General features: G+C 35.2%; 1 protein-coding gene across 4 annotated transcripts in view; it reads left to right on the top strand.

Annotated features, from left to right (window-relative positions):
• Atp2c1 (ATPase secretory pathway Ca2+ transporting 1) overlaps nucleotides 1-12,784 on the top strand; it is a 111,160-nt gene that overhangs the window by 71,164 nt on the left and 27,212 nt on the right. For all 4 annotated transcript variants that reach the window (XM_051205736.1, XM_051205761.1, XM_051205743.1 and 1 more), the window contains 6 exons: nucleotides 1,070-1,136; nucleotides 4,696-4,820; nucleotides 5,555-5,652; nucleotides 7,455-7,550; nucleotides 7,639-7,728; nucleotides 10,122-10,226. In XM_051205736.1, coding sequence (XP_051061693.1) covers nucleotides 1,070-1,136; nucleotides 4,696-4,820; nucleotides 5,555-5,652; nucleotides 7,455-7,550; nucleotides 7,639-7,728; nucleotides 10,122-10,226 — 581 coding nt within the window. The remainder of the gene's footprint in view (nucleotides 1-1,069; nucleotides 1,137-4,695; nucleotides 4,821-5,554; nucleotides 5,653-7,454; nucleotides 7,551-7,638; nucleotides 7,729-10,121; nucleotides 10,227-12,784) is intronic.

Here is a 12,784-nt window from a genome sequence, read left to right on the forward strand (position 1 = left end):
ATATGTATTTGGGAATATGTATCCAGGAGGAGCTGGAGGGAGGCAGGGTAGCTTGGATAAATCTACATTGTATACATGTATGAAATTATCAGAGAACAAATAAAAAAATATCGGAATGATATGGTAATTGTTTTAAGGAGAAAGCCATATTTTCCTTGCTTTAAACATTGTATAGTATATAAATGGCATCAAAAAATTGCATAGAATTGTATAAAAACACCTTCTGTTTTTAAATCAGTTAATTTAAATTAAACAAAATTCTTATTTTTGAAATTATGTAGCTTAAGTTAGAGTTGTAACTTTCTTGCTCAAAAGTTAATTATCCTGATACTACTAATTTTATAATCCATTACTTATTTACTATTTTGAAATAACATCTTTATCATATATGTAGTACATATATTAATTTAGAATTTTAATGTAGTTTCTTCCTAATTCTCCCACTGTTTTGTTTATTGTAGTTCTTCTTGTTTTAGACTCAGTAATGCATTTTAAAGCAGTTTTTTTCCCTTGTGCAGTTTCAGTGAAACAATTCTTAAAATATCTGTTTTATATCTGTGTGGTGGTAGTTGTTACCTTAGGAGGCAGGATGATATTGCTTTTGCTTTTAACTGGTATGTATTACTATAGCTGCTTTTATTTGGTTATTGCTGTTTATAGATGCTTTTAGTGAATTTGTTAAGTTTAAAAAATCCCAGTTTCTTTGAGATTGTCCTAAATTCATTCACAGGAAGTACATACTTCATGTGCAGTGTCTTATATTGATTTATATAAAGTTAAGTTACAGTGTTGTTTGTAAAGTTGATAGTAAGTGTAAGACCTATGTGTTTTATAGGTCTGCCTTCAATTTCATCCTATGAAAAATTTGTCAGCATTCTTTGCACTGTCAGTTTCTGTTTTGAGATGAATTGGAGCAATAGAGCTGAAGGAGAATCAGTAGTCTGCACATGAACATTCAGGGCAGCGTCTAGGGGATACTTTCCCTTTTATGTACCCTTGAGCTTCTTCATCTAGTCTCTGTAGGTGATTATACAGAAAAAGGAAAAATAAATACTTGATTTTGTTCTAGGTATCATCATGTTGGTTGGCTGGTTACTAGGAAAAGACATTTTGGAAATGTTTACTATTAGTGTAAGGTAAGTTCTAGTATATGCATTCTCTTTTATATATGCATTCTCTTGTCTCTCCTCTCTGGTGGAGTTCATTTGAGTATGGAGATTGGTTTTATGTAAAGCTCATGAAAGTGTAATGTTTCTACTTAAATAGTTTAAAAGACATATCCTGTTTTTGTTGTATTCATACTATATATATATATTTTATACACACATATACATATGTAAAATATACTGTATTATATGTAATATATAAATATAACCACATACATATATACTATATAGTTACAATATTTGCCTCACCTAAGCCATATAGTAAAGTGATCTCATGGGAAAATGGAGTAACAGCAGACTTGACTGTTAGCTCACTGTTGCATTTTTGCATGTAGATAGACAAGGAATGTTCAAAAGCTCATAGTGTGATATAGAAAACCACACTGTAATAATGGAATAATCAGCTCTCAAAGAAAAAGGAAACCTCTAAACTTCACATATTTTTTTGTCATCCATGGAAGAGGGACAGGTTATTGTAGACAAGCATCAGAGAACAAAGAATTTCTAGAAATATAAGATCTTGATTGCTGAAATTAAAAATTCAAAATGAAGTTTAAGAGAGAAAATAGCAAAACAAGAAATAAAAAAACAAAACAAAGTAAAACAAAAACCATGAAAGATAATGAGATAAAAGCAGAGAAGAAAAATTTCAGGAAATATTTCCAAAAAAGAAGTCAAAGAAAAACCACGCAGAAAAGGTATCTTCTCAAGATAAAGTGCAACCTGGGTCTGTAGAGACTGAATGAATTAATCATATACCAGGTAGATGAAAAATACCGCAGTCTATACACCATGCATTATTGTGAGGCTGAGGAACACAAGCCACCTACAAAAGAAGTATAGTTAGATTGTCCTCAGACTTCTCATTATCTGTGGATTCTCACTATGACTGGTACTGATGCTTTAACTCAGCTCTTCACAGACCACATATGATGTCTGTGTCCTGAAGACAGCAGGGCCAGTCTAGTGTCCCTGCAGCAGAGCATGCAGCCGTTCACTCAGGCACCACAGATATGAAGGCTCCAAGTTCCGAGATTATTACCTTGGGTTACAGTTAGCCTCATTTACCACTGAGTGCTTGCAAAAGATACAGGTGTAGTCAGTTAAAAGAGTCACTGTAACTTGTAAGATAATTATGATTTTCTTAGACCAGAGAAAGATTGTCAGTGATCTTCTTTACTATAAATGCTATGGCTCAGTAACAAACTGGTCAATACTTCAAATCAGGTCACAGAATTAGAGTTAATCAAGTGAAGAAAGGGAAACCTTTTACTTCCCTTCCATCTATAGCAACATCAGATTACATTATCAACAACAGAGGAAAATGATTGTAAGTCTGTAGATTACGCCCAGCCCAAGTATTAGTTTAATCAGTTAAATATAGCAAGTGCTCAGTGTGTTTGTGAAGGGAAGAAAAAGGAGAAAAGATGATGTGTGGGTATGTAAGAAAGGATAGAACTCACCTAGTCAACTAAAGGAAAATAAATTCTAAGTGCATCTCTGTATATAGTAGACCAGGATGGAAAATCTCAAATATTAAAACAAAATAAAGCAAAAATCAGTATTTCCAAAGGACAAATTGGGTATTTTATATGGAATATATAGGAAGAAGAAGAGCGATACCTTCTCTCAATGGTATTTGTGACAACATAAAGGAGCTAGAGCACAACTGAAACTCTTGTTTTAAAAAGTGTGTGTTGGGGGTATTAAATATGAAATAAAATGGGGATTGCTTTTGAGATATTGTTAGCATATGATAGGAAAGGTTTAGTCCTTTAGTATTTTTTCTTTCTTTCTTTTATTTTTTTTCCTTAAAGTAATTCTGTTCATAAGGATTCACAGTATTGCTTTTTTTATTATTTTTTCAGTATATGTAAACATTCTGAAAATTAAAAAAGATTAATAGAATGAAAACTGTGATTCAGTTGGACTCAAGTATAAATATATCATGATGGAGTCTCTAGTGTTCTAATTTTCTCATTTCTTGAAACAATATTTTGCTTTTATTACTTTAAGAATTAATTTAACAATGATTTCTGTATGTGCCAAAAGTGACTGATATAAAAAAAAAAAGTAGAATGATGGAATTGTCTGGTAGGTTGGTGTAGTAATAAGCCATCATTATCTTACTATCCTTAGGGGTTTATTTATTAATTTATTTAGATCACTATATCCCATATAAGGAAGTATAAAGGAAATCTTAGAGATGGTCTTTATATATTTGTGGGACTTTTGTTTGTTTGTTTTTGATTCCCCTAAATTTTTTGAGGAATTCATTGATCAAATGTGATAATTCTTGAGTTTTCCATTATAATGGCAAAGAGGAGAATTGATAGATGACTAAACAATTACCAGACAAAAGAGAATACAGAAAACCAGATAGAAATTCTTTGGACTGTAAAAATGGATGAAGTTAACCGTATAATTGAAGTATCAGGGCTATAAACTACGCCGTGAGCTGTGTGTTTCTAAGGACAAAATGAAAAAGGCCCCTTCTCCTGGTTATTTTTGTAGCAAGGATTTTATCATGTAATGTCTCCAATAAGAATCTAAACCACCCCTTTTTGCTAGGACAATATATAGTGTCATTCTTTCGTTTTTAATGATGCTTATTTTTGTTCACTTCATACTGTTTATATGTAAATGGAGAAATATCTAAGCAAAGAAATTATATGCAGAAATGGGAAACTTCCCACTGTAATGTTTCAAAAATCTAAGAACAGAAATCTTTCACAGTTAACATAAACTATGACTTTCCTTTTTCACCAAGTTAAGAACCTTCATTATTTTTAAAAGTTTTGCTTGCTGATAAAACAGCTGCAGAAGTAGCTGCTTGGCTATGGTGGATCATGTCTGCTACCTAGCTGAGGCAGGAGGATCATGAATTTGTGGCTAGTCCAGTGCAATGAGACCTGATCTCATAGAAAGTAAAAAACAGCCCCCAAACCCAGCAAACACACAAAACCCCAAGACCATCAAAGGAGAACCAGGGTTGTAAGTTAAGAATGTGTTTTGAAATGTTTACACTTCATTAATTACAGTTTAACAGTCCACTATACCCAGCAGATGTTACCCACTTCTGGTAATACAGAGAGTGTCAAAATTGGGAATAGTTTTGGATTAAGATTAAAACATTCTGATGAAGTTTTTCATAATCTAGTCTTCTGTATGTTATTTGTAATGTGACTTAAGGAGAAAAGCTGGAGAAGGCTTGTTAGATGTGAATTTTTTTTTATGGTTTAGTAAGGCATAGTGGAAGCATGAGAGCAAAGGGTTTCATTCCACAATTGCTCAGATGAAAGACAGAGGTGTGCATGTGTTTAACCCTTCAGGGTACTTAGTCTGCAAAGTATTTTTGTGAATGTTGCATTTTTTTCAACTTTTATAATCAACCTCTAAGCAAAGAATGAAAAATGTAAATTATGATTACAGAAGTAGAACAGAATGTTAATGTTAGGAAGCAGGAATAGGAGCATTGTTGGGTCGTTAGTCAACTTAAATTTTAATACTGTGTATTCATTGCATATAGTTTGGCTGTAGCAGCAATTCCTGAAGGTTTGCCTATTGTGGTCACAGTGACACTAGCCTTGGGTGTTATGAGAATGGTGAAGAAAAGGGCTATTGTGAAGAAACTACCAATTGTTGAAACTCTCGGTAAGTATTGTGAAGAGCATGGAGGCAGAGTCACTGCACCTTCAGTTTCTCTGTTATTAACATTATAATGATGTTGGGGCCAAGCAATGATGGACAGTTTTTACAGCCAAAATAGGCAATTAAAAATTCATTTCTCAAGAGGATTCTTTATGTGTTATGGAATATGCTAATGCTTAGATCATATTTTTGATATTCATATTGCAGATGATGTCTTGGGGCAAAATTAATTGAATGGGTTTTGTTTTTTGTTTTGTTTTGGATATTTGATAATTACAGAACTCAGTTTCCTGTTTAGGTTGACTTTGTTTATAAGCATATCATGGTTATATTGATTGAACAACTTTATTCTCAAATTATCCCAAAACTTTGTTTAAAAGAAGTTTAGTTATCCAAAAATATTTTAAGTTCAATATCTTGTTTACAATACCTTGAAAAACCCGGCTTAAGAAATTGTGTTTACATATCAGAATCTTCTAAACTTCCTAAAAAATGTGTTCTGAAAGTCATTGGCCAAAACCAATATGAAGTAGCTTTGTAGGAACTAAGAAAAAGTACACATCTAAATTTTGTTTCTAACTTCATTAACTTTACCTTATGATTGAGCAAATAATTATAATTACCAATGACTTGGGAATTCAGAGAACTAGAACACTGTTTCCAGGTGTTTTATTTATTTTCTAAGTTAGCCTGTTTTTCTCTGATTCTTGTGGTGACACCCAGTGATTTATTTTTAGGCTGTTGCAATGTGATTTGTTCAGATAAAACTGGAACGTTGACGAAGAATGAAATGACCGTTACTCACATATTTACTTCAGATGGTCTGCATGCTGAGGTATTGAGTTTTTTTCTTTTTAAAGAAACTTAGTGTTTAAAATGCTTAGTAATTCCAATGTTTTTTATCTTCAAAAACTCTTTTCTTTACATGTGATCTTATCACTTGTTTCATGTTGTGTTTATAGTTTAGAAACTTGGATCCCCTGGTGTCTCTCTACATCAGTCTCCATCTACTCATAACCAAGTCCTTCCAGTTTTGACATCCTAAATTACCTTTCTGGATATCTGTTTTATAGCCAGCTTCTCTAGGCCATGTTACATGTCTCTTAGCTGGCCTTCTAATACATCCTCTTGACTAGTCTTTCTGTATTTATTTTTGGTTCTCACACTCTTTGAGTGACTTTTATAGAGATGGAGCACATCACCCCCAAGTTAGTTCAGTGGGTTCTCCATTATGCAGAGGATTCTGACTTGTGGCTCATAAGACTGTATGGCCTTTTTTAGCCTTAGCTATCCCCTATCCCTGTTTGTCTATGGTACATGAAACACAGTAGCTTCTGTGTGATAGAATTTCCCCTATGACCCTTGTTACTGGCCCACTGTGTAATATAGCTGAATGTCTTTTTTTTTTATTTTTTTTTGATATTGGTTCTTCTTACTCTTCAGGAAAGCCTTGCTGAATCCTGAGAACTGGCCCTATGCTGCATGTGTTCTTTGTATTCCAGTCTTTGTCCCAGCTGAAAATTATTTTCCTTTTTTCCTCTTTCCTGCTAGACAAGTTGTCAAGAGCAGGAACTGTGTTGACCAGCCCAGGGCTACTCACATCATAGTAAATACTTGAATGATCAATAAATGAATGGCTTTATAAACTTACTTATTGATAGTCTCTGTCCTGTACTTTTTCCAGAAGCAGGTGGAAGGCTAGTACTAGGCCCTCCCAGTCTTTTTAAACTCTCTGACGAGAATATTCTTAATATTAGTTATGAAGGGCACAGGTTTTTTAAAATTTACAGATAATTCATCAAAGAAAACAGACATTAGAAAAATTCACAGAAGATAGTACTTGGGTTTGTTTGGATCTGTTTTCCATAGTCCTTAAAGTGCAATTGTTGAATATAGGTTATTAGGTTTCATCAAGGACACCCAAGGCGCTATATATATATATATATATATATGTACTTTCAGAAGGGTAGTTGGAGTTACCTGTGCTTGTATTTATGGCAGACAGGATATTAGTTTCTCTTTACAGTCTATGATTTGTCTGTTTTTTTTTTTTTTGTTTGTTTGTTTTTTTTTTTTTTTTTTTTGTTTTCTTCCCTCTAAGCTTTATTATTTTCATTATGATAGTTGTTTACCTAGCTTCTAGCCACTTGGGATACTTGGCTTGTTTCATGCATTTTTATTTTTAGGATGCCCATGTACTGTGCTATCAGAGCAGTCTGTCAGTGCTAGTCTGTGTCTTTCACTGTCCCTAAGACTGTTTGCCTGGAAAACAAGTTCCAGCTTTTACCTGCTCTCAAGTCTGTGTGAGAGGCTAGACATAGTAATAGTGGGCATGAGTTTTGTTTGCAAGCTGTAGTGTACTGTTTATAGAAAGAGATTTTTCATGGTTTTCTTGTTATTTCTTTCTTTATTTTTTATAACGTATTATTGAGTGGATAAAAATATCTTTTTAGGTTAATTAGTATCCTATATAGAGTTTCTGTCCTCTAATATTAAATTGTCTAGTTTAGATTTATTTTATTGTTAAGCATTTATATTACCAACAGCATGACTAGAAGATGACATGAGTGTAACTCAGATTGTTACTTGGTTGCTATTAAGTCTTTTTACTGTATTGTTTGTGTTATTAATCCTTAGGTTACTGGAGTTGGCTATAATCAGTTTGGTGAAGTAATTGTTGATGGTGATGTTGTTCATGGATTCTATAACCCAGCTGTTAGCAGAATTGTTGAGGTAAAAATATATTCAAGAAATTAATTTAATTCATAATAATGACTTAAGCCAGAGTGATGTGTTTATAGTTAATATGCACTTCTTTTAGGCGGGTTGTGTGTGCAATGATGCTGTGATTAGGAACAACACCCTGATGGGAAAGCCAACGGAAGGAGCCTTAATTGCTCTTGCGATGAAGGTATGTGTTTGTTATCTTTGGCCTGTGGGATGTTACCTGCTAGCAGAATGTGAAGCCTTTCAGATTCCTCATTACTGTGTTTCTAGGTATTCAATAAGACTCATTTTCCCATTATTTTTAACTGGCATTGGGATCGGTTAAATATGGAGACTAGAACAGTTTAAGTGTAACTGGGTCCTCATTGCAAGGTACAACCTAATCACCAGTGATGGATGTGTTTTAGGATCTGTATGTGAAAAGCCTTAAAAGTGTGTGTCGTTGCTGTTAAATATGAATAAAATATAATATTCTGCAATACTTATGTACCTTTACATTAGAAAAAGATAAGATTCTCTAGAAGCTTCATGTACAAATCCTAATATAGTTATAGGAAATCAGGTTTTCTTTTATAATCTTTGCTTCCTTTTATCCATTTCTCAAAGTGAGTGTTATCAAAATTTATGTTTAGGAGAGGAAGTACGTTCTGTAATCTGTTTCAGATTGAGCCTACATCCTAAATTTACATTTCTTTCAGTGAGAAATCTGATATTTACTGAACTAAAGCAGCCTTTTCCACTTTTAAGAAGAGTTTGATAAATCACTGAAATTTGAATGAAACAGTATTCTTCTATGTGAGGATACTGGGACTGAGAGCCAGTATAATTAAGAAGATGATCACTGGATTTAATTAGTCATTCTTTTTTTTTTTTTTTTTATCTTTTTAAATATACAACAGTGATTGAACCTTGGACATTCCGTGTCAGGCAAACTCTGTTAACTCTGATATAAACCACTGCCCAGTAGTTTTAAAGTATGTATGTATGTATGTATGTATGTATGTATGTATGTATGTCTCTATCATATGACCATATGTATAGCTTTTGGAAGGTTAATACAAACATGGTCCATGTGTCAGCTATTTCCTGTGTTTCTCTTTAGCAAGCTACTACCTTCTTCCTAGAGGCATTAATACTGACATTCCTGGAACAAAGGAAAGGCAGAACAAGATAGTTACATCAAAAACACCCAGCAGCCCTGTCAATCTGTCTTAAACAGTACAAGTTCAGAGCTGGAGGCTTGACTTTAAAGGACAGAAAGGGTTTAGTGTGGATAGCTAGTGAGGAGCTAAAGTGAAAGCATGAAGGAATACATAGGCATAGAGTGAATGGATCAGCTGGCTAATGTGGGAGGAATGGAAGGTGTTTGGGCTATATTTTGGTGGTTATGTGATTACCAAGAAAACTCTGAACACATTTCTGAAGAAAATAAAAGTTAATAACATGGAGTTTTGAATAGCTATAAATATATTTAGTTATTTGGAATAAGACACAAAGGTATCAGAGGGATTAGGAGTGAGAACAAATAAATGGCATTAGTAGTTACTAGTTATAGTGGGGGCCTTTGTGTAACAAAGGACACACACACACACACACACACACACACACGCGCGCGCGCGCGCGCACATGCGTTCTCTCTCTCTCTCTCTCTCTCTCTCTCTCTCTCTAACTTGCGTACTCTCCCCATATAGGGAAATCACAAAAGACCAAACTACAGATACCACCAAAGTCCATCTTGGTGAACCAATGAGTTTTATTGAGGTTACTTACAGGAATATTGTTGAGGCGTTACTTACAGGAGCAGAAATGACTCAAAGAGAGGTGCATCACCCAAGGCCCATCCCAGCATTGGTGACAGCTCACAGAAGCTGGGAACTTGGAGCCCCCTGCATAGCCTGCAGGCAGCTCAGCAGGCTGGAGAGTGTCCTTTCCAAGTGACTGCACTAAACCTCTTCCAGGCAGCTGGTTTGGTGTCAGAATCTCCTTTGTAGCTTGGCTTCTTTGAGAGTGGCTCTTCGCAGTGTTTATTGTTTAGGCTGGAAGGGAGGGGGCTAGTGCATGTGGTCATCAGGACTTGAAGCAATTTTGATTTGTTTACCTTCCTGCTTAAGGACTCAGTGTTTTAATTTGGAAGAAACTGTTATAAAACCATGAGTTAAAGGATTAGGATGAAGACAAGAGAGATCCCAGTAGCTAATAACTGAAGGGTTAAATATGGAACTTTTCTTGATTGGGAAAGTTCATCTTCAGTATTTGTCAGGTACTTTTATTTGTATGTTGTTTTCTTCCAGAATTTGAGCTGGTAGAGAGATTAATATAGCCTAGGTGAAGGCTTGGTGCACATCCAGGCTAGTACTATATCTATACATTCAAGTTTTCATGTTGAAATTGTACGGTTCTTTTTAGGGAAATGCAGTCCATATAGATAAAACATTGCTGTTCTTCCACCAGTACTTGCAAAAGCAACTAGTTTTCTTAACTCACCATGTTGTAAGTTGTGACTTATATGGCTTGTCAAAGGGGGAAAAATAACACCTGTTGGTTAGAATTAATTTTATTTTTATTTCATTCTTACAGATGGGTCTTGATGGACTGCAACAAGATTATATCAGAAAAGCTGAATACCCTTTTAGTTCTGAGCAGAAGTGGATGGCTGTTAAGTGTGTACACCGAACACAGCAGGTATCTCTCTCTTTAAAAATATTTATACATAATTCTAACATTTGAGAGGCTGAAGCAGGATTGCTACAAGTTTGAGGTCATCTAACTGTGTTTCAGATAAGCCTGGGCTCTAGGGTGAGTCTCTATCTCATACTCACACCAAATAATAAAAGAACACATCTGTTTCTGCTTAGGTGACAATTTTTTATTTTTTTTCATTTGTTTAGTCTACCATTAGTTCTACTGAATTACTATATCTAATAAATCCTGTTGCCTTAGAGCAGTGGTTCTCAACCTCTGGGTTGAGATCAGATATCCTGTACTATCAGATATTTACTTTACGATTCATAACAGTAGCAAAATTTACAGTTATGAAGTAGCAACACAAATAATTTTAGGGTTGCGGGTATTCCGCCACTTGAGGAACTGTTCAAAAGTTTCATAGCATTAGGAAGCTTAAGAATCACTGCCTTATTTAGAGCATAACAATCAACAGTATACTTAAGTCTTTGTTATGACACTCTTCTTGATGGAATTTGTGTATTGAAATATCTAGTGTTGTTTATGAGCCAAAAGCTTGAGCGGATTATAGCCTGATCTTAAGTATAAAGAGCTTTGACATCCAGTTCTCTTGATCTGATTTTCTTCTCACTGATAGTTCTTATAGGTCTCTGTTGATTTTATGTTGTTGGACTGCTCTTTACTGAAGGAATGTGCCTTATCCTTAGAATAAATAATACCACACTAATTGTGTGATTCTTCTTATTTTCTAACCTAAAGACTTCCTGCAAGCTGAAAGCAAACAATAGACCTAACATACAAAACCTAAACACACAAATGATACTCAGCTATGGAGGGGAAGTCAGCCTGACATAGATTGTACAAACTTGCTAATTTAAAAATAACTAGATTGGCTAAATTAGTTTGTTTTTAGAAGTGACTTTTGAATAAGACAACAAAAACACATTTTCTCAATCTCTGGAATAAAAGATAAAAATATGTAAGTACTTTTAAGGCAGGTAGTGAGACAGACAAATAATGGGAGGGAAGGTTAAGTCTAAATGAGGAAGCAGTATCCTACTCTTTGTAATGCTTTTTCTGCCTCTTTAGTTAGGACCATCAATATTCCTTTATCCCTGTTGAATATAGCTCTGAGGAGCGTAGGAATGGAGCTCTAGCAAGCTTAATACTGAAAGCTGAGTTAGGGAAGTCATTATAAAGGACAAGCCTCTAGGCCCCAATTCCATTCTTTGAGTGTATATAGCCAGGCCCTGCCCTGTTCTTGTTCCCTTAGAATAGTGGAGAGTTCTGGAAAAGCTCCCTATTCTTTTCAGTAGCAAAAGCTTTCCTACTCCTGGGCTTTCCCTGCCCCCTGCAGCAATGACCGCCTGTTGACCAGTGTGACCAGTTCCCAGGCAGCTGCCAGTTCTTTAATTGTGAGCTTAAATGAATAGGCAAGGTTTCTGTTTAGTTGCAGATTGAGCTAGTAGACAGGCTCAGAGAAGCAACAGTAGTGCACATGCTGAAGGAGATTCTTAAAACCATGAGAAATGACAGTAAAATGCTTGCATAGAAGCTCTAGTTAAGTAAGGACTCTGTCAGAATGTGAGAAGTAGCTATAGCGAAGATAAACCAGGAGATTGAGAACACATAATATTAGGCATAACATAGGGAGAACCAATATGATTGTGTGAGGCTGCTGCTAACTCCTTTAATCTCAGCACTCAGGAGGCAAAGGCAAGTGGGTCTCTGTAACTTTGAGGTCAGCCTGGTCTGTGTAGACAGCCAAAGTCTACATAGAGAAACCTGTCTTGAAAAACAGCCAAACAAAACAAAACCAAAAGAAGAAAGAAATGAAGTTTTACCAAGTAATGCTAAAAATATTTCTAGAACCAGAAAGATTTTAGGTTTTATAATGGAATGGCCTCCCTACTGCTCAAAACTCTGTTAATGGAAGGTAGAGTAAGGGGATAAACACAAGGTCCATAACCAAGAAAGGGTGCTGCCTTGTAGTGTTGAAGAGTGATGAGATCCTTGAAGAAAGCATTTGTAAAGTTTCCAGAGGTGTTTGAAATAGGAGGCAATGTGGTGTGAAGAGGTGGGGTGGAAGGGCAATTACACAAGAAGGCTCTGGGCTAATGTGGTTCCTTGGTGCTTTGTGCTACAACACTGGGATTAAAGGAATGCACTACCATTGCCTGGCAGGCAATGTATAAAATTGTTAACAGAGGAGTCACAGTGTAATTGTGTTCAGAGGTAAACCAAAGAAGACAGCTGAAAGAATTGTAAATTGGTTTGCCTCAATGGAGGAAGGTCTAGAATGAGAAGGGCTGGCAGATGTTGCAGGTTTTCATTAGAATAGTCTAGACATTATTTTGTATTTGTTTTCCCCCATGTTAGGGATTAAATTTAGGGCCTTGTATATGCTAGGCTGAATATTGTTTCTATTCTGATAAATGGAAGGAATCTGTCAGTATCTCAATCACAAGGTGGTTGTGAGCATTATAGAGCATCATAGGTAGGTAGACATAGATGCAGATACATATATAGTAAAGAGCCTGAAACATTACCCCTGTACT

The sequence above is a fragment of the Phodopus roborovskii genome, unplaced genomic scaffold (assembly GCF_943737965.1).
Source record: "Phodopus roborovskii unplaced genomic scaffold, PHOROB, whole genome shotgun sequence".
Taxonomy (NCBI): Eukaryota; Metazoa; Chordata; class Mammalia; order Rodentia; family Cricetidae; genus Phodopus; species Phodopus roborovskii.